Source organism: Neomonachus schauinslandi, chromosome 10 (assembly GCF_002201575.2).
Source record: "Neomonachus schauinslandi chromosome 10, ASM220157v2, whole genome shotgun sequence".
Classification (NCBI taxonomy): Eukaryota; Metazoa; Chordata; class Mammalia; order Carnivora; family Phocidae; genus Neomonachus; species Neomonachus schauinslandi.
In genome coordinates this window covers 37312759-37334469 of record NC_058412.1, presented here as the reverse complement: position 1 = coordinate 37334469, position 21711 = coordinate 37312759, and the positions used below count along the sequence as shown (strand labels likewise).

General features: G+C 54.0%; 1 protein-coding gene across 1 annotated transcript in view; it reads left to right on the top strand.

Annotated features, from left to right (window-relative positions):
• PAX8 (paired box 8) overlaps positions 1 to 13221 on the top strand; it is a 56684-nt gene extending 43463 nt beyond the window's left edge. The window contains exons 10-12 of the mRNA XM_021697723.2: positions 5122 to 5223; positions 11659 to 11745; positions 13091 to 13221. Of these exons, the coding sequence (XP_021553398.2) occupies positions 5122 to 5223; positions 11659 to 11745; positions 13091 to 13167 (266 nt within the window). The 3' untranslated portion in view covers positions 13168 to 13221. The remainder of the gene's footprint in view (positions 1 to 5121; positions 5224 to 11658; positions 11746 to 13090) is intronic.
• The last annotated feature ends 8490 nt before the right edge of the window (positions 13222 to 21711 follow it).

The window sequence follows — 21711 nt, the reverse complement described above, 5'->3', positions numbered from 1 at the left end:
GGGGAGCCAGGGAGTAAAGGGATTCAAATCCACTGCGGGGTGGAGAGGCCCAATCACTGGGTGAGGCTGCCTGCTTGGTGTGAATGGCAGGCCCGACCAGGAGGGCTACAATAAGGCAGGCAAGGGGTGAGGTGTGGGCAAAGCTTGTGATGATGGGGAGCAGTACTTCGGTTACTGTGTGAGTTGCCCAGAGACTTGGCAGGCCCTGTGGAGTGGAGAGGGAAGGGCAGATGGCCGTGGCAAGCGGTCTTGGATAGTGGTATGAGGTATACTTACCCTCATGGGGTAAGGAAGCTGCAACACATGCCAGGATGCAGAGTGTGGCCCCTGTGAAAGCCAGTGGGGGGCTGCAAGGCCCAGCCCAGGGGCCGAAGATGGGGCACCTGAGGCCGGGGCTCTGAGAAAAGCAAGAGATGCCCAGACTTGGAGGGACTGGGTCCAGGTAGGTTGCCAAGAGCAGGAAGCAAGTCAGGGCTGCAGGTCACAGAGCTGGGCCAGCTCTGTGGCTCCAGCACAAGGTACCTGATGGCTGGTGTCCATGCAGAGCCCAGGGTGTAGACCTGGAGCTCCTTGAAGACTATCCACCTGCAGCCTCTGGTCAAGAACGGACCTAAATGCCTACCATGTGGCTGAGCCATGGTGAGCGGGCTGGGAGGAGATCCAGGGAGAAGGAAGGTCGGGAGGAAGGATCTCAAGAGTCTAGGGGGCTAGAAATCGATCCAAGGGAGGAAGGGGTGAACTTGGAAGAGAGAGAAGGTAGCTAAGACTAAATTATTCTGAGGTAGTGCTGCAGACAAGAGAAGGAGGCAGGACCAGGTGAGTTTTCATTCCAGATTCAGCTTGGCCCTCCTGGCTCGCCTCCTCTGAGTGGCTTCCGAAGACCCTCCATGCTGCATCACCATCTCTCCCTGGGGTCACTTCCTCTCCTTGCCCAGGGGCTCTGATAGTGCAATTTCCGGGGTGACTGTCCTTCTGGGTCTCAGCTTCTCCCTAATCAGCCAAAAATGAGGCATCAGAGTTTGGGGAACCATAGGATTGCCCCTAATATTCCTGCTGTTTCCCTTCAGATGCCCCAGTCTGGGTCCCGGCACACTTGTAAGTGATATTGAGGCCGTCCCTGTCCTGGCTGTTCTGGGGCTGATTCCGGCTCAGCTGATCAGAAAGCTCTGAGTTTGGTTTTATCATCAAAGAGTCCGTTACCCGCCTCCATTCTTTTGTGCGAAATTATATTTAGTCCTGCCAAAGAGATTTCTGGATTGCTATAAATTTTCTTTGCTATCAGAACAAGATAAGGAATTGAAAAGAGGTCACGTAGAGGGCAGGCATCAAAGTGGGCAAATAAAATTGTCTGACATCACCTCTACCTTCTGAGTTCCTCCGAGGAATGCTACCAATATTTAGAACATTTATCAATATTTCTGGGGTGCTCGTGTTTTCTTATAGAACCCCTTCAAAGCCAGCCAACATGGATCTGTGTCTACCTCACCTTCTGAAAAATAGGGCCATGTTGGAAGTATATTTGAGTCCTGAGGAGTTACAAATCAAAGAAACTCATGATGAAGAGCCTTAAAAATAAGTAAGTCAGTTAAAGGTCACGGTTAGGCCACGTTGGAGCGCATCTACCTCATGGCTTCTGTGGTTTCATTTCTGAGAAGGCTGCAAGGTTCTCGGCTTTTTGGAAGAAACCACTTATTTAAGGAACCGAAGCAGAGTTTTGAGGGATTGACAGGGGAGTTTAAGGTGCCACAGCCTGGGTGAGAGCCATCCTGTAGAAAGTCTTCCTAGGCTTTCCAGGAGGGCCAAGTTTCATGGAAACCTTTGGGGTGTGCTCCGGCGTTTGATTCAGAAACCTCTGCCTCCCTGGGAGAAAACTTGATGACCAAGGAGAGATGAAGATTAAAATCTCAGAATTTAAGGGAATGAGGCTGATGAATTTATTTCTAAGAGCAGTCTAGGGGCTAGTTCCATGGGATGGGGTCCGACAGGGCAACTGTGACTAAATTAAACTGTGGCATCAGGGGAGCACGTGCCCCGGTGCTCGGCCACTGACTGAGCTGCAGAGCTCAAGAAGCAGTAGGGTCAGGTGATGGAAAGGGATAGATGAGGGTGGGAGAAAGGAGAATGTGGGCCCACAGGAGCCCTGGAGAGTACCTAGGCCAGCACCAGCAAAGAGGTGGCCTGAGAGCCAAGACTTAACCTCCTCACCTCCAGCCCCAGTCATGGTAGACCCAGATGCAGCCTCAGAATCCTGCTCCACAGAGTGTACCAGGAGCCCCTATGAAAGAATTAAGTGGTAAGCTGAACCTAATTTGCAATCTCTAATTTAACCTAGCTCTTCGTGAGACAGACAGGAAGATGTGATTCAGAGCAATTAAATAGTTTGTCACTCAGCCACAGCTTGGCTTGGATCTAGAGCTCTCTTCTCTCTCTCTCTCTCTCTCTCTCTCAGAGGAAGCAGAAGGAGGAAAGAGAGGAGGCTTCGGGCCTGAATTAGCCACCAGTCTCTTCCATCACTCTCCTATGCATGCAGCTGTCCACCCTTTGTACCCCTGCTGCCCCTCATAGGCTTCTGTCACCCCTTGCTCTCATAGGCTCCAGTACCTGGCCAGGTGCTTCATCTGAGGGCCGAGGGGGCTGAGTCTGATAGCTGATTGTATTGCACTCTTCTTTGAAGAAAGATCAGATTTTACCTTGGTCTATCTCCTGCATATTCCTCCCTCTACTTCTAAATATACTAAAATTTCCTTGCCTCACCTGGGTTTCCAATTCCTCATTTGTTCGGACCCTGGGTCAAGTGAACTGAACCCACCTGTAGAATTCTGGTAGATTCCACCCTGTTTGGTCCAGCACCAACCATAGCTGCACATTGTACCAGAAGTCAAACAAATTAAGAGGTGGTGTTTATTTTTATGAAAACATTCACATAGTTTTAAATAATGAACACTGATGGCTCATTCAAATAGGATTTATTCTGTAATGGTTCCCATGACATGTAACAATTTATAGAAGGTGTTCATTGCACTGATCAATGTCCACCTGTAGCATGAAACCCTGGCTCTGAATTATGCTGGTAACACCATAGCAGTAGTAATAAGTTGCATAAGGCTACTCTTAACTATTTTTCTCCCGTTTTGCACATGAAGAAACAAGCTTGGGCACATAGGTGGCTGATCTAAGGGCACTTAGAAAATTAGCTGTAGAAGCAGACTAAGGGCTGAGGTCCTCTGGTTCCTAGACCCTTCCCTCCAGAGAAAGGGCAGAAGCCCAGAAGGCCTGGTCTTGTTTGCTAACCCCTAGGCTTGGTTCCACATACTCATCCCAACTCATGCCCCATCTTGATTTAATGGCTGGCCTTGCTAATTTAGCATTCTTACCCACTGCTGTATCCCTAGTTCTCAGAAAAGTGCCTAGGACATCATACTTACTCAATAAATCTTTACTGAATGCACAGATTGTCTTCAGGGAATCTCTAGAAATCGAGATAAGAATTAGTCACTCCGATACGTATTGACAACTTATAAGGTTCCATGGGCCGTACCTTCCCTCTCATCATTCCTGGCCACCCCCTGAAGAGTTTGAGGCATGGGGGACCTGGGCGGGGGGACCTCAGGGAGAAAAGTTGGACAAGCAGGGATGTAGAGAGGATGATCTTGGCAGGTTGATTGACAGGCTCACAGGGAGTCCATATAAGTCCTAGGAGAGGAAGCTGTCCCCAGGGTGGAAGAGGCAGAGGTATTTGGGGGGGAAATGGTCATAAGCAAACATAGTGGTTCTCAACCCAGGGTGATTTTACCCCCTGGGGACATATGGCAATATTTGGAGATATTTAGGGTTGTCACACTGGGTGGGAACTGTTGTGACATCTAGTGAGTAGATACCAGGGATGCTGCTGAATGTCCTGCAGGGCACGGGATGGCCCCCACACAAAGAATTGCCTGGGCCCAAATGTCAATAGTGCTGAAGTTGAGAAACCCTGTAAACATCACCAAGAACTGGGATGACCAAATAATTCATTGTTCACACTGGGGCATTTGAGAGTGAAATGGACATTATTAATAAATATGCTGGGACGGTGGTCATAACCTGGACCGAGGTGGGCAAACCAGGATGTATTGCCAAGAATCCTTGGGTGAGGGAGAGTCTGATCTGGGCCTGCAGGACATGGCGGCTGTGGAAGAAACTCACCCAGTCAGATGGGGCCTCCAAAATGGGAAGGCTCGACTTCCAGGTGTAAGGAAGAGGTGGGGCCGGGGAAATCAGGTCTCTCCAGAGCTACCTCAGTGCCACCAAGGCAAAGGCATTACCCTCGAATTATTAAGAGAGAGATGGGTGTCTGTTTTGCAGAAAATGTGTTTTGTTTTGATTTGTTTTGTTTTTTCCCCTCAGGAATGGGGTTGACAGATGTGTGGTTCATATTCACTTATAAGCACTAAATATCTCTCAGCTCACATCTTTCTAGGTCAGGGATCGCCCATAGGTTTTGTGTCCTTTACAGCTCTGATAGGTTGTACCCATGTGGAAGGCCGGGTTGAGAAGTAGTAACACCCTCTCTGGCCCACTGGAAAACAGTACAGTGATTGATTAGCAATGTCTGCCGCAGGTCCAAAGAAGGGTAGTCAATGGTAGTGACCCAAAGGCCACACCTGTGCCATCCTTGTAGGGCCTCGTTCTTGATCCTCAGAGCTGGGGCTGAAAGAGCATGAGGTCCAAGTCCAGTGGCCTCTAGTGTATTACTTAGGGCAGCGGCACCCCCCTGCTGTGCTGGACGCTGGGGGGATAACAAAGACCCCAGAAGACCTAGCCCCCGCCTCCCTCCAAGACCATGACATTTTTATGGGTGAATTAAGAGGCACGCAAGTGAAATCACTGGAGGACGGGCCACAATACGGGACTGCACTAGCCAGTGCTCCCTGCGTAGTGGAGCCTGTGTCCTGCGCAAGGCCGGACCAAGGGGGGAGCTTGAACTCAGAGGAGGGATGAGGGGGACTTGGGTTTGGAGAATGGCTTTGGAGACAGGGGCCATGGCATGAGGAAAAGACTCGCTGAGCCTCAGGGAAGCAAGACAGGAAGTGCAGGAGCCCCCCATGGCCTAACTAGCAATTGCTTGCTGTATTTTTCCAGGGAGAGAGATGGTGGGACCCACGCTGCCCGGATACCCGCCCCACATCCCCACCAGCGGGCAGGGCAGCTATGCCTCTTCTGCCATCGCAGGCATGGTGGCAGGTAAGGAGGGGGCTGGGCAGGAGGGGAGTCCTACAACCAGGAAGTGTTGGCCAAACGTGGAGCAAAAGGGGACCAGAGGTAGGGTGTGTCCCCTGCACAGACTTCCCAAAGGGCATCAAAGGAGCCACCGAAGGGCACATCTTGTAAATGCCTCGAGCCAAGATGTCACTGCAGTCCCGGCTCCTTAACTCTCCCCCGGCTCAGCCTCCTTCTTCCCACATGCTCCCAGACTCCCCGTGATGAAATGGGCAGGGCTGAGACAGACCAGTGTTCAAATCCAAGCTCTGCCACTTCTTCCATTGACTCAGTCAGCCTTGATGGAGAGTGCTCTAGGGGTCCGCAGAACCGTGTGAGCTAAACACCAACCTGGCGCTTGAGCCACCCATGGTCTCCCAGTCACTTCCCTCTGATGAACCTGTATGCCCTTTCTACAAAATCTGAGTAAGAATGGGGTTGGTGATGATGGTGATGAAGATGGTTGACATATACCTTCCTTTATACCCCAACCTCACTCAACCCTGCGCGGGTGGGACTCACGTTCTAGGGACTCCAAAGGTACTACAGGGAGACGAGCTGGGAGGATTTCTCCACCATCACTGGGACTGTCCTGGATTCCTATCTTCCACTCCTTTGGGTTTCTTTATCTACCGGCGTGATCATTGCCCAGCAGTGACCCAGGATGTCAAGGTCTAGGCAAGGGAGGAGGACAAGGGGAGTTTCTTTGGGCGAGACGCACTCACTCTTTCAAGAACCATAGAGGAAGGACCCAAGGGTGGAGAGGGCAGAATTGAGCCATTTCTACTGCCCCAAGAGGCCCTAGGACCCGGAGCTTCCGGAACGGGCTCTGAATCAGGGCATCTGGGAGTCCCATGCCAGCCTCAGTGGCTCTGACCCCAGAGACTTAGCGCATCCACCCAGGCCTGCTTCCCTCCCTCCCTGGCCAGGGTTATTCTTCAACAGCCACCCACTCTGCCCGCCCCCCCCCCCCCTTGCTGAGGCAGGTGGGCTGGTCTCTCCTGGGCAGAGGGAGGGGAGGGAGGAGGGAGACAGGAGGGAGGGAAGGAGGATCTGCACTCCCTGGGAACCTGCTGAGCTAGCACTTGTTGCTGCCTGGTTACCGTGGCGATGTGCTTAATGCAGCGTTGAAAATACAGAATACCGACTCCTCTCTCCCTCCTGGCCCTGGACTCCCTCCTTCCCTCCCTTCCTCTTCTGGAGCGTGAAATGAGATTGGTCAAGATAAAAAAGGAAAAGATTCAGTTATTTTTTTAAGAGTGTGGATAATGGGGCCTCTCAATCAAAATCCCAGGCTCCAGTCGGCTCCCCCCATCCCCCTTCCAACCTCTCCACCTTCCCTGGCCGCCTGCTCAGAGGAGGAGGAGGAAACAGAAAGCACAGGGCTTTTTTCTCTTAATTATGAATCATTCCCCCGGGGCCAAGCCCAGGGCAAGGGGGTCCTGGGGCCTGGAGTCTGACCTGGGAGGTAGCTGGAAGGTTTGGGCCTCTCATGAAAGGCCCCCAGGTGTTTCCAGAAAGATCTCATCCTGAGTGAGTGTGGTGGAAAACAAACAAAAAAAATAGCACAAGTACAGCATCAGCTACCAGTGAATTACAAAAGGGGTGGGCCTTGCCTTGCACAGTGCACAGGCTCCCCAATAAGTTATATGTAAACCAGTTTTCAGAAAATGCAATACTATTTTAATGCATCATCTGGGTCCTAGGAACTCTATGGTACAAATGAATTCTTAAGGAATTTTTTTTCCATACAATATGATTTGTCCGTCTCTTACCAGTAGCCACAATCTTCCAGTGGGCTGAGCGGAGATTCCTTCCATTAAAATTAATAAACCTTCGCTGAGCACCTACTGTGTGGTAGGTGCAGAACACTTGCTTAATGCAAAGGCATGCCAATGACATTCTTCGGTCGTTTGTGGGAGGAAGGCAAAGATCATCTATTGTGCACTTGGGTGTGCCTGGTCATTCATAGATACAACTTTCTTGTTTAATCTTCACCATAGGACTAGAAGGCTGGTATTATTCTAGTTTAATATAGATAAGGAAACAAGCTTAGTGTGCTCAGGGTCTTAATGAGCCATACTACGTGGCTGAGTTGTTCAAACACAGGTCTTCTGATTTCAAATCTAGGGCTCTGCCTCCCACAATACCAGAAATAACAACACAAACTATAAGAAAGCGACACAAGAACAGGACCAGGACAGACTTCTCTTATCCACTCATCTTCTGTTTTGCCTTCTCGTGGTTGTTGTTATTGTTGTTCCTGCCTCATTAACAGAGTTGATGACCCTCACACCAGTTCTAGAGCTGAACTGGCAACTCCAGATAGATGGATCCGTCCATCCATCTACTAAGCTTTCCACACATGTATCTTTATACCCATTATCCATTCATCCATGCACCTTCTTACCCATTCATCCATCCTTCCATCATCCATCTTTCCATTCTTCTTTCCTTCCATCCGTCGTTCCTTCTATCCATTCATCTATCCATCCTTTCTTACATCCATTTTTTCGTTGACCTATCCGTCCTTCTATCCACCCATCCACCCACCCATCTATCCATCCATCCATCCATATATCCTTCCATACATCCATCCCTTCATCTATCCATCTTCCCATCCTCCATCCTCCATTTCCAGCCTTTCAACCATTCTTGCATCCTTCCATCCATTCACCACTTTTTCACTTAACAAATACTGGTTGAATATCTATGATATAGGATGCTGGGGGATATAGCAGTAAATAAGGCAGGTCCCTCTATTCATGGAGCTTACAACCTAATGGTGGAGAAGAAAGTACAGTAAACAAGTAAACGAATGAACAAACAAGATAATTTCAGATAGTGATAAGTGCCGTGAAGATAATAAAGTAGAATGATGTCATAAAGAGCCACAGGGAGAAGAGATAACTACTTTAGATTGGTGAAGAGGGGAGACCTCTCTGAGAAGGTGTTCAAAGTGGTCAGCCAAGTGATAAACTGGAGCAGACCATCCCCAGCCAAAAAGAACAGCAAGTGCAAAGGCCCCAAGGCAGGAACTAGTTTAGCATGATCACAGATAAAAAGGGGGTGAGTATATCTAAGAACAACAAGTGAATGGAGAAAGCACTACAAAATGAGGGGATTTGGGGAGTGGCTGGGTCAAATTTTAAAACTACTCAGGCTGCTGGGAAAACAGATAGTAGATAGTCAAAAGCGGAAACACAAAGACCAATTAGGGGAGGGACAATTGCAATAATTCATTCAAGACATGACGGTGGGGGCACCTGGGTGGCTCAGTCAGTTAAGCATCTGCCTTCAGCTCAGATCATGATCCCAGGGTCCTGGGATCGAGTCCCACATCGGGCTGCCTGCTCAGTGGGGAAGCTGCTTCTCCCTCTCCCTCTCCCTCTGCCCGGGTTTGTGCTCTCTCTCTCAAATAATTAAATAAAATCTTAAAAAACAAAAAAAAAGACATGACGGTGGCTTGAGCTGGGGGGTTGGAAGTGAGGGAGGAGAAAAGAGACACTGAGGATATGTTAGTGGTACAGCCAACAATACTTACTGGTGATTTGGCTGTAGGGCTTCCAAAACAGAGGCTAGGAGGATGACTCCTAGGCTTGGGGCTTGGGAAAATGCATGACTGGTGGTGGTCGCAAGTAAAAATGTGGGAGACCAGGAGAGAAAGAGCATGTGGCGGGTGGAAATCAAGAGTTCTATTGGCCATAAGAGGATTGAGACACCTCCAAATACCCAGTTTAATAAGTCAGTAGGCACATGATATATGTCTGAAGTCAGGAAAGAATTCTGGCTAGGGCATAAATTTCAGCCATTGTACTGAGCTGTTATTTAATGCCAAGGGATTAGACAAGATCTAGAAAGAGAATGTGGATGGAAAGTCACAGAAGGCTCACAAACCAAGCCTTGGGCATTTAGAGCTCGAGCAGAGAAGAAACCAGCAAAGAGAGTGAGTGGGAGAGGACAGTGGATCCGGCAGCAAAGGCATCACGAAACCCAAAGACATTAGAAGGAGCGATGACCTGAATCACAGTCGGCTAGGAGGTTGGGGGAGGGGGGTGGGAGTGGGCATAGAAGTGACCATTGGAATGATCAGGGTGGAAGTTGTGGGATTTCAGGGGCTCTGCACTGGCCCAATTGGATGGGAATGAGGAGGTGAGGGCAGAGACCAGGAAGCACAGAAAGGGGCTGGTAGCCGGAGGTGGGGCAGAAAAACGATTTGGAAAAGAGAAAATGGCAGAACATGTTTGCTGGCTGGAGGGAGTGGTAAATTAGGAAGGGAGAGATCGAAAAAGAAGGGATAGACTGTAGGGGCCAAGACCTTGGAGAGGTGAGTGGGGTGGGATGCAGAGCAAAGAGGATGGGTTGGCCTTTTGTGGGTGCAGGGACGTTTTATCCACGCGGCTGCGGGCAGGTGGACAGATCTGGTGGTGGGGAGATGCTGCGCCCAGCCAGGTATGTGCCACCTCCTGAGCCCCAAGCCCTACGCCAACTTCCGTGTGACTGAAGCACGTAGGTACTTGGTGAATGTGTGTTCAATAAGTGAGTAAGTGTGTGAGTGGGTGAAATGCATGAATAAGTGACAAAACGAGAGAGGAGGCATTGTGTCCTTTCCACCTCTCTTCCTCATGCTTCGGAGCCAGCGGTGTTTGGCACCGGGTGGAAGGAAAGGCACGGGGGCCCTGGCTTCCCCCTAGGGTGCTCTGAAACCAGGCAGTTCTGGGGTACACCAGCAGTAAGTGGGGAACATTTAGCATTGTGGGATACAAGGAAGAGCCCTGGAATAGGAGCGAGGGGGCCACGGTTCTAGCGCAGGCTCTAACTGAACACAGGACCTGGGGTAAATGTCTTTCCCTCGCTGGGGAGCAGTTTCTTCATTTGTGATCCTCTGTTGAACTTTATTCTAGCACCTGCTTAATGGGAAAATAATAAAAGCTAGCATTTCCTGAGTGTGTCTTATATACCAAGTGTGGGACTCACCATTCAATGGATATTATCTAATTTAATCCTCCCTAAACCCCATGAGATAGGGACAGTAATTCACCCCATTTTACAGATGAGGAAATCAAGGCTCCAAGAGGTGAAGTGACTGGTCCAAGGGTACACAGCTGGGGAGTGGGGAGCACAGATTTGACTCCAGGCAGGCCAGCTCGAGAGCCACGCAGTTTCAAGCTTCCCTTCCAGAGTCTGTCAAAGAGACCAGGAGCCACAGAAGGCACTTAGCTCCCAACAGCAGATGAGATTTTGAAAGGCAGCACGGACTTAGGGGCGATGGCCTGGTCAGCAGGGACCTGGCTTTGTAGAGGGAATCGGCTCCAAAGCACATAAAGGGATTATCTGGAATTCAGAGTTAAGAGCCCTAAGGTCAAGTTCTGCTCTGCCATTTACCAACGCTGTGATTTGAGGCAAACTGCTTAATCCCGCTGCACTCCAACTTCCTCTCCTATAAATTGGTGGTATTAATGGGTGCTTCATAGGATGCTCTCGAGGATAAAAGGGCTGAGGGTGTGGAAAAGTGTTTTGCAGACTTTAAGCTCCCTGCCGAGTACCGAGTACCCAGTACCAACGGTAACGGAGTGGGCTCCTTGGGTTTGTTGCTCTTGTTTAGGGGAATCCTTATGTGATTTCTTTGGTAAACCATTCCTTTGGTAAAGCTAAGAATCCCCTCACTGAAGGAAGTGATCTGATTTACTTTGTTTCGATTCATGCACTGAGTTTGCTTCAAGTGGCAGACTTGGAATATGGGACGCGGACATCCTCAGAGCAAGTCCCAGGACAGATTCCCCAAAGAGGTTGGTGCCCTGCAGGGCTCCTCCCTCTGCTCCTTCCCCTAATCCTCACTCAGCACCCCCTCCCCTCCCTGCCACCGCCTCACCCCCCGTCCCTCACAAACTCAGACCTAGGGATGCTAAAAAGCCTATACAACCTGATTCTTTCTATGGCTCTTTCTGACCCCTCTCACTCCCTTCGGCCCCTCCTGGAACGGCCTTCTGTCGAAGGTCCGGGCCGCAGGAAAAGTGGCTAGAACCTGGGCCCTGGAATCACAGCACACCTTCCAAACACCACCCAACCCTTTGGCCACATGAGCTTCTGCAGATCTCCAAGCCTTAGCTTCCTTACCTGGAAAGTGGGCCTTATAATACCATCTCCCTCCTGGGGTAGCTGGGAGGACTGAGCTCGTCAGGGCAATGCCTCAGGTACCTGGCAATAAAGGGTCCTGTCCGAAATGATGCAGACTGCGGGGGCCCCCAAAGGGTGGGTTGCGGGGCCTCTGAGCTCACCTTGTCCCTGCCCTGGCTCTCCCTGGCTCCCCCTGTCCCCCAGAGCTCACCCTGTGCCAGCCCTGCAGACCCTTCTCCCCCACCCCCAGGCCTACATTGGTGTGTCCACCTCACAGGCCTCTCACCTGTGTGCCTCCAACAGGAAGTGAGTACTCGGGCAATGCCTACGGCCACACCCCCTACTCGTCCTACGGCGAGGCCTGGCGCTTCCCCAACTCTGGCTTGCTGAGTAAGTCCCCTCGGGGCCACCCAGGCCCTCTGCTGCGTGGGGCAGGGTTGGGGTACAAGGCTGGGCCAAAAGTCCGCCGGAAAGGCAGCCGGGAGGCCCAGGTTAGACGGAGGGCTTGGGGAGACAGGTGTTCTTGGCGGGCCAAGCACGGGGAGGGAAGGCTGAGCCCCTGGATGTTCGCAGGGAGAGCACACAAGCCGGGAGACTTCTCTGAGTCATTCTCCCTCCTACTGCCTGAGGCCATGTGTCGGAAATCTGTTTTGTGTAAGATTTGGGGCTCAGGCCTTGGGCAAATGAGGCCATCCTGTTGTGCACATTAACCATCTCAGCGGCGCACTGGGGCTCATTACTTGGCACCAAAACCCTTACATGGGGATCCTTTGCTCACGTTCCCAGTATTTGGCTTGAGATGTGGACACCCTTCAGGGAGGAGGTCCAGAGAGTGAGCTACAGGCTACTCTTCACCCCTCTCTTGCCCTGGGCCATGGGCTGGGTAGAGAAGCTTTTTAGGAAACCAAGCCCCGTAAATGGGGAACTTGAGGAAGTCCACGAGAGTCTCCCTGAGCGATGACCTTGAGAGGCTCAGAGCAAACCTGAGCCCAAGAGAAGCGGTGAAGCAAGTGTGGCCCACCCCGTGGGCACCATCACAAGCCTGGCAAGACCATCCATTTCCTAAGCCCCCCCCCCCACCATTACCTCCTGGCATTCCAACAATGACCGGGAGGGTGGCTCACCGGGGCTCACCCGGCTCTCACCGGGGCTCACCGGCGACTCCAAGCCACCTTTCCGTTCAACTTCACCAGAAAGGATGAGGGTGCCGAGCTGGGCCAGGGGGCAGGGCACCTCCCTGCAAGCTCGCCTGGGCTGCCCATCCTGCAGGTGAACAGAGCCTCCCCATGGAGGCCCTCAAATGCACATTCCCCTTGGCCAGTCAGGATTCTAGTCCTTCTGGGCCCTAAGAGGAAGATTCTCTGACCTCGCGCTGTTTGGGTAAGGTTGGGGAAGGCCCTAGGGATCCCCTAGTGTGCTTGGTTCTTCAGGGTTCCAGATGTAACTGCTTTCAATTGCCCTCTCCCTGAAATGAGGGTGTTGAAGGTCAAAGCAATCATGGGAGCAGGGGCAAGGAGCCATAGTTCTCATTCTGGCCAGAAACCCAAAGGTGAGGCCAGAGAAGGAGGAAATAGGGCCAGAGAGGAGTTAATCTTTGATGATCAGATAGGCCGGAGGGGTAGATGATTAACTTGTGTTGTCTTCAAGGTTAGCAGATGCAGGAGAGGCTATGGTGCAATTTCCCCTTTTTGACCAGCAGTGTTTTTGTTTTTTGTTTTTTTTTTAACATGTCCAGGTTCCCCATATTATTACAGTTCCACATCAAGGCCAAGTGCGCCACCCACCACCGCCACGGCCTTTGACCATCTGTAGTTGCTATGGGGACAGTGGGAGCAACTGAGCACCAGAAGGACTTGGCCTGGGACAGGCCCCAGAGAGTCACACAAAGGAATCTTTATTTATTACATGAAAAATAACCACAAGTCCAGCATTGCGGCGCACTCCCTGTGTGGTTGATTTAATGAACCATGAAAGACAGGATGACTTTGGAGAAGGCCAAACTGTCCTCTAAGACTCCTTAATGAGGGGCAGGAGTCCCAGGGAGAGAGAACTGTCCCGTTCCAAAAGAGACACAATTGGAGGAGAAATACGGAGAGAAGAGGGAGCAGCCGAGGAGCTCGAGAGGGATGGCGCATGGGCCCACGGTGGGCTTCGGGCCACACAGAGGCCCCCGTGGCTCCACCATCGACATGCTCTCGCAGGCGCGGGCTGTGCGCACTTCTGTCCGGCCCCCACACCGCAGCCGGGCGCCCAGGCTCTCCCTCGCCGCCCCGCTGAGAGTCACCTCCCGCCTGCCCCACAGCTGAGGCTCCGGCTGTCCACCTTCTCCACTCAGTATGCTTGGCATTTCTGCACCTCCCTCTTGGCCAGGGTTGAGGGCTGGGTCGAGTCGAAGCCGGAAGCTCCACCTGATGGTCCCCGGGGCCTTCCTGTTGCCTGCTGCTGAGAATGAGCACACCCCAGGTTCTCCTCCGGTGGATCATTCCCTCGCAGCCAGACCAGCCCATTCCAGCTGGAGACAGACATTCCCAAGGGCCCCCTCCACCCCCCCACCCCACGGCTCCTGGGGAGTGAGCTGCAGCCCTGCCTGGGGCAGAGCAAGGCAGAATTGCTGGGGACCCGCTTCCCTCCCCCCGACAGCCCCTGCCCTGCCAGGTACACCGCCTGCAGCCCCAGCCCACAGCAACTCAAGAGGCCCCGTGGCGACCCCCCCGAAGCCAGCATGGAGGTGCCCTCTCCGGCCCCCCGCAGCCCTTACCCCCCAAAGCCTGACTGTAAATACTGTAAATGGAGCTCTCTTTGGGTCAAGCTTCCCTCTTTCCACCCCCAGACTTTGGCCTCTCAGTGAATCGTCTCCCTGCCATGTTGGGCTTCTCTCCTTGATGCTTTTCTTTTTTTTTTTTTTAAGACAAGCCACCATTACCACATAACTCAATAAACTATTACTCTTCGTCTCAGGCTTTGGGGTTGGCTGGGGAAGGAAGCAGCCTGGGTCTGGGCTTTCTCCAGAGAACCTCAGAGCCCTGTGGACCACGAGCTCATTCTGGGGGCGGGGGGGTGGGAGTTGAAGGACCGTCTGATGCCCGGGAGTCCAGACTGCGCGTTCTCCCTCTCTCTCTGTTGCTAGATGTTTCACGCCGGGCAGCCACTTATCCTCAGCTTTGATTTCCACTGTGAGTGAACGCAGGATAAAATGAGCACATGGCACGGTGCCGGGCCAATCGTAGACTCCCAAGTAGTTGCTCTTGTTATTCACAGGAAGCCAGAGAATCAGCAGGGAGGATTGGTGAAGGTTCTGGGAACACGATATACTGGAGCCCGCATAACGGCTCCCGTGCTCCCTGTAGCAGGAGGGGATGGGGGGAGCAGATGTTCTCCGGGCAATGCTGTGTGCCAGGCTCCATGCGAAGGGCCTCACGTAAATAAGTTGGGATTAGCCCCATTTGACAATTTGAGGAAACTGAGGCTCAGACAAAATGAAATAACTTGCCCAAGGTGGAAAGTGGTGGGTTCAATCAAATCCTCTTGGAAAGACTGAGCAGTGGGGAGGCCCTGGGTGTGCAGGGCCAGGAAAGGCTGAGGGAGGCTGCGGGGACTTCAGACGATCCCTGTCTAAGAAAAGTTGGAGAACAAGGGTCAACATAAAATGGTGGCCGCAAGGGCTCTGCCCCCACCAGGGTGGTTGGCCTGTGGGTACCCTCTCCGTATGGGGTGCAGCTGGAACAAGGGGGGGCAAGGCGCCCAGGTGAATGCTGACAGCAGGGCAGACAACTGAGTTTGAGTCAGAGGAAGAGACTTCCTCACCTACCAGGGACTCCAAGACTAGGAGGTCAGGAGGTCTAAGGAGGAGACATAGGGCTCTTACCGCCCTGGTTCTCCCTAAAGAGAGGCCAGGGATACTCACCAAGGATGGCGTGAGAATAGAGCCATGGGATCGTCCCACAGAGAAAACCGGTCTCATCTCTTCTGAGGGGACCCGAGTCGAGGCTCATTTTCCAGTGACAGCACTTCCCCCTAGCTACAAGCATGGCTGGATCCCTTCACATCTGAGGCTCCTCATCATCTCGAACCTCTGGGTCCCTGAGTGCCCTAAAAGAGCCTCCCACCTGGTTCTGAGGAACAAGGAACCCCCTCATCCAAGATCACTTTGAGATGCATGGTGCCCCAAGGAACCTGCAGAGCGATTTTGCATTTGCAGCCAAAACCCTTTCTGGAACACTTGGTGCCCCTGGCAGGCCTTCTCCAAACCCCAAATGGCAAAGGGACTTGGGCTGTGCTTTTGCCGGGGGTGACCCTGGTTCAGAACTCTCCTTCCTTTCTCTGAGGTGGGCTGAGCAGTGCAGGGCACTCTGCCTAAAGAAGGTGTTGGTGAGTGTGTGGTGTGGGCCAAGGGCAGTGTGTCCTGGCCGGTACCTATCCAGACATTCAATCCATGGGCAAACCATGGTCCCCCTTTGGAAAATACAGTCATCTATGTATTGGGGGAAAGCAATGATTTGAGGTGCCCCAGCATTGGGGACGCTGTTGAGAGAAGTTGGGGCAGCACAGGCAGGGCTTGGTAAAGGAGTATGAGGAGGATGGGGGGGCGGCGGGACATAGGGGTTGGCTTACCGTGTAGCAAGGTTTCTGTGAAGGCCTGTGGGAGTAGAGTGTGTGGGGAGGAGAACTGGGGATGAAGCCTGGGCCTGAGCATTCCCAAGGCATAGAGGGCCCAGCCTCACCCACCCTGCCTAGCAACTGGTCAGAGCCCGTGTGCGGAGGCCTCCTCGGCTTTCCAGGCAGCTCTCCCTGCCCCTGCTCCCTCATCTTCACTCATCCCCTTCAGTGACCTGCCCCTCACCCCTCCTAGCATGGCCAGGCCAGTCCAGGGTGCCAGGAGCTCACAGAGGTCTGAGCAGGCCAGGCGGCCCCTGCAGGCGGCCGAAAGGGTTCCTGCTAGGAGACAGAGCAGCTCAGACCAGGTGGAGCTGGGCCACCAGGTGGAGTAGAGCCCATCTTTCTAAGGTGGGCTAGAGCTGGTGTGACCCTTGGGCCCCTACCGCTCAGCCAGCAGGGGTGGGGACAGGGGCAGCTGGGAGTCCAGCCTCTAAGGCCAGCCCCAGGCTGGTTCCACACCCCACCCCTTCTCCAATATTCTTGCCATAAGTTGTTACTAAAGAGAGTGTATTTTCCATGGGGCATGCACTCCACCCTGGCAACAAGCTCAGGCAAGAGGACTTCATGGCCACAGTCTACAGATGGGAAATAGGGGCCCAGCGAAGTCGAGGCACTCGCTAGGGTTGCCCCTCTCCTGCCTGCCCTCCCCATCCTCCTGCTTCCTTCCCCAAATGCACACAACTCTTCCAGTGTGTACCCACCTAGGTCCTCATTAGGCGATTCCTGATGTCCTTGTCCTTCGGGGTGGGTGCAGGAGGAGGGGCCTAGAGACCTCAGTGCCCCTCGTCAGTCCCAGTGGGACTGAGCTTCGGCAGCAGAGGGAAGCCGATGGGGATTGGGGCTCCTTGCCCAGCCCCCTTCGCTCCCTTCTTAAGTGCCCCCCTTCATCTTCCTCATCCTCAGAAGATGTACTAACCGTTCAGGTAGGCTTAGTTTCTGTTTATAAAGCTCATCCGCATCAATTTTGTCTCTGATTCTGAACATTGGCTCCATTTTGCACTGGAGAAACTGAGAGCAAAAGATTACTTGACTTTTTCAAGGTCATTCAGGGGAGCAGGGACCACAGCCCAACCCCTCATCTAAGGCCATCTCTGCATCCTAATCCAAGGCCTGGATACCCAGATGGGGCCGGGTCTCTGCAGAGACCTCAGGCAGCTGTGACTTTGTGGGGAAGAACAGAAGTCCCGTGACCACCTAGGGCACTGCCATGACGGGGCCAACAGTCCAGGATGGAAGGCCCAGATGTCAGGCTACAGGTGGAGAAGGAGTGCAGGGCGGGGGTGATCCCGGTTCCCCTCTGCCCCTGGCCCTGAGTTGCTCCTCAGGCCATCCTTGGCAGCCGTTCTCCTACCTTTAGGGTCACAAAGCATTTCTGTCTGTAGGGGATCTCACTGTTCCTCTGCCCCAGCTTATGGGTCACCCTCCAGAGGGAGTGAGCCAGCTGAGTGACCATGGCCATGATTCTTGTGGCAAAAACCCCGTCCTTCAACCTCTCTCACCTCTTTGTCCTGACACTTTTCTCTCTTAGTTTCTATTCCAGTCCCTCCTCCGCGGGGTCTGATTGAATTATTCTTTTGCCCAACCCCCCACGCCCACCCCCGCCCCGTTGGCGTCTGTAGGGGTGGGGACGTGGGAGAGAGCAGGTGAATTCTCCGGAAGGCCTCAGAGGTCCTGCGTCCTGCTCCACAAATGCCAGGACGCTTTCCTCTCTCCATCTCCTAATCTTTTGGCGCCTTGTTCTTCTCATTACCTTCCTCTGTTCCTCTCGCTCTTCGGGGGGACTCGGGGACGCAGGCACAGAGGCCCCGTCTCCTGAGGGCAGGTGCGCGTGCCCGCTGCTGTCTGCTCACTCACGCAGGCGCACCCCACCTTCAACCCCACCTGCAGCGTCCCAGGCCCGGGGAGAGAACCAGCTGGCCGGCCTTCGAAGACGCGGGAGGCCGCGGGCAAGGCGGGCCCCCTGCTGGCCCGCATCCCCCCCCCCCCCGGACGGCACCCTGTCTCCCTACTCTTGCGAAGCCGCAGAGGCCCCCCGGGGATTGGGGGGGCCGGACTCGGGGCTCGGGGCGGCGGCGGGAAGCGGGGCTCTGGCCGAGGGGAGGAGGGAGGCCGGGCGCAGCCCCTCGGTCCGCGCCCCGTGGCAGCTGGCCAGGTTGTGGAGCGGAGCGCAGCCTGCGGCTCTCCCAGGGAAATGTGATTTCCCCTTGAGTGAAGCGGACTGTGCAGTGTGGAAATTGGCTCTTTTCTGAGCGAGCGGCGGCTGTTCCGAGTCGGGGCGGGCTGGGGCCCGCGGGAGGCCGCGCCGGCCCCTGGAGTGAGCCGGGAGCAGCCATGTGCTGAGAACTCATTAGGGATAAATCAAAGCGGTACCAGCATGAAGCCAACACCCTGCCCCCCCCCCCACCGCGCCTCGGGTCCCCACCCCCTCCGAGACCCCCTACTACTACCTCCTCCTTCCCCTCCGCAGCCCAGGCCCCCTCCCCCAGGCCGGGGAGCTGCGCCCACCGCACGCACAACCGCGCACACAGCCTGCCGCCCACCCCAGGATCGGGCCTCCAACGGGAGCCCGGTCCTTTCGCAAATAAATCTTGGTTGTCTCAGTTTTGTTTGTTTGCTTTGGGGAGGGGGTACGGGTAGCAAGCTTAACTCACGGCCCCCAGGCATACAGCCCCTGGGGCCTTGCCCCAAGCATGGCCCCCGGAGCTCACATTCAGGCCCTCTCATCTTCCCACCACCATCCCACCTTCTTTCCAGGCCTGCCCCTGTCTCCCAGAAGCGCCCCCCCACTTCCCGGCCACATGGGCTCCCCCACATATATCCCCCTGGGGAGATGAGAGCACCCCGGGGGGCCCAGCCCAGGGAGTGTGGCCAGAAGGTTCCTTGGGCCCGATCCATCTCTCTACCGGCCCCCCAGGGGACTTCACCGCACCAGGACACAAATCCACAAATCTCCCACGAAAGGGTGAGCTTGGTCTGAATGGACTAAGTGGAAACTCATTTCCCCACCAAAGGAAGAAGGGAAGAGAAAGAGAAAAGCTTAAGAAAGAAGGAGGGGGATGAGGCTGGTGAAACTAGCTGCTGGTGGCGGGGAGAGGGGGCTGCTCTGCCCGCCGCTGCTCTGAGGACTGAATTTGAGGAGTACCGGAATCTGCTGGTTCTTGTAATCAGAACCAGGCCCCGGGTTATCATCTTTGTTTCTCCCACGCCTCCCCTAGAGAGAGGGGCCAGTGATGTAGTTAAGGAGCCCGGAGCTGGGGTGTGGGCCTCTGACCCCGCCTCGTCACCTCCCCACTGGAGACCCCAGGGGACTCCAGTTTCCTCATCTGTAAAATGCATGGCATGGGCCATGATGTCCAGCCCTAACATTGTGATTCAATAGTTGCCTGGGTCAGTGAAAGGCATTCCCAGCCTCATCTGACTGGTTCAGGTATGAAGCCTCTTTTTCCCCAATTCCCCAGGTAATTTTCCATTGAACACCAAAGGAAACACCATATTGCCATATTTGGAATCAGGTCTCTGTTGGGGTGGGGTGGAGTGGCTTCTGGTGCCCCACTCACACAGGGCGCTGGGGCCCTGCGTCTGCTGGTGGAGCTAAGCCAGGCTTCCAAAGGGTTCCAGGACTGGGGCATAAACCAGAGGGAGGCTAAGGTGCCACAGTTAATAGAGGCGGGGGCAGGAAAAATCTCCTGAGCTCTCACACTCACTGACATGTTCATCTGGGGGTCTCTCACGAACCACCTACTACGCGTGCCAGACTCGTGACAGGCACTGAGCAGAGAACACCACCATCCACCACCCCCACCCCCAGATCCCTCCGAACTTAGAAATGAGACTTTGATGAAAGTCACTACAATACAAGGTGGGAAAGTGATGAAGGCCTTGAGAGAGGTGATGTAAAGCGCTTTCAGGTTTCAGATAACATTTGCTAAATCCTTCCTGTCCCTCCCAGGCCTTTCTGTGGCATCCCTGTCTTCAAGAAGCAGCCACCAGGAACACAAACCGCAAACCCTAAACCCCCCTGGGGCCTAAAAGCCAGACCTCAATCCCCAGAAAAGGGCTGTTTTCCTGTGCTTGTGTTCCCAGGAGGGAGAAGGAGGGTGCTACGTGAGGGGAAGGCAAATGTAAGCCACCTTTCCCAAACACCCTCTCACTCCACTCCAGCCTGCCACTAGCCTAGCCGGGAGCCTGGGACCTGAAGCCCTGGATTTTTCTTGGAGCTGCTTCTTTGTTCCTGCCACGGGGCCAGGGAGGGAAGGGGAAGAGGGGGCTCAGGGCCTAAACCAGCTGGGCAGGTGCCCCTCCCTGGGCGGGCTTGGCTGGTCCCCCTTCGTCCCATCTCAATACCTGCCCCTCCCCAGCTCAGCAGGCTGGGGCCCAGGAGGAGCAGAAGGGAAGGGAGGAGGGAGAGGTGTGGAGGGTGGGAGATGGACACAGGAGAGCGGGGAGAGGGTACATGGGGACAGAGACTCCACCAGCTGTGAGTTCTGGGTCCTTGGGTTCTTCTTTCCCATAAGCTCCTGCTAAGTGGTGGTGACAGTGATAGCAGTCTTGGGGGACAGGCCTCACCTCCCCGATCCCTTCCCCCCAAGCACATTGCAGCCAAGCCCCACTTGGAGGGCGGAGGGAGGGGCCCATAGGGGCTGTAGCACAGTGATGGGGGGGGCGTCCTAGAAGGGGGAGCAGGTGCCTTCTCTCAGCAGCCGGCCCAGGGTGGGGGTTGGGTGGGGGTGGGCTGAGACCCAGGCCAAGGCTCAGGGCCCATCTGAGCATGTCGCCTGCTAAGGAGGAGCGGAGGCGGGGGAGGGGAGGGCGGGGAGGTGAATAAATAATAGGAAATAAAACTTCATGAAGCAGAAAATAAAAGGCAGATTATACAGATGTGGCAATTTGAAGGATCATTGCCTCTGTCCTCTTTTTAACTGCTGCATCTGGAGTTTTGAAGCAGCTTACCCTCTCCCTCCCTCTGCCACGTCCCCGCCTGGCTGGAGGCCCCCACGGGGCCAAGGCACGAGTGGGGACAGCACCTCCAACCGCTCAGCTGGTGGCGGTCCCTAGCACCATGCGAGGCTGCCCAGCCTTGGCTGAGCCTGTGGGGCTGGGGCAGAGGGTGAAGGGGGGGCTGGGTGTTTCGGGGTGAAGCCCTGAGTGAGGTGCGTCTGGGGCTGCGTTTGTGTGAGGAAGGGGAGCATCTGTAAGACAGCAGGGTCTGGGTGAGGACAGGGTTCGTTATGAGGAGTGCGCACAGGGCAGGGATGACAGGAGGGAACCTGGAAGGTCAGGAACAGAGTGAGGAAGGGCACCCCTTGCCAAAGGGGCTTTGGCTGAGGGGTAGCTGGAGGGTGAAGTCTAAGTCTCTGTATCTTCCTGCAGGCAGCTTCTTTCTCCCTCTTCATCAAAATTCATTTGTTAAGCTTCAGTTTGACACTGTGCCAGGTGCTTATAAACAGACATGGTCCCTGCCCTTAAGGAATTTCCAACCTAAGACACACACACACTGACATTTTGTTTATTTTATTTTAAATATTAATGTATTCCCCACCTTGTTCCAGAGAGGATTTGAGACAGCTCACAGGAAATGCATGCAATAAATTAGGAAAATACAAATAAGAACTGAAGCATGAGGATCACAGACAATACAGTGAGTGGTCCTGAGTGGCCGCCGTTGAGCTGTAGATAGGCCTTGAGCCTCGTGCTGGTGGC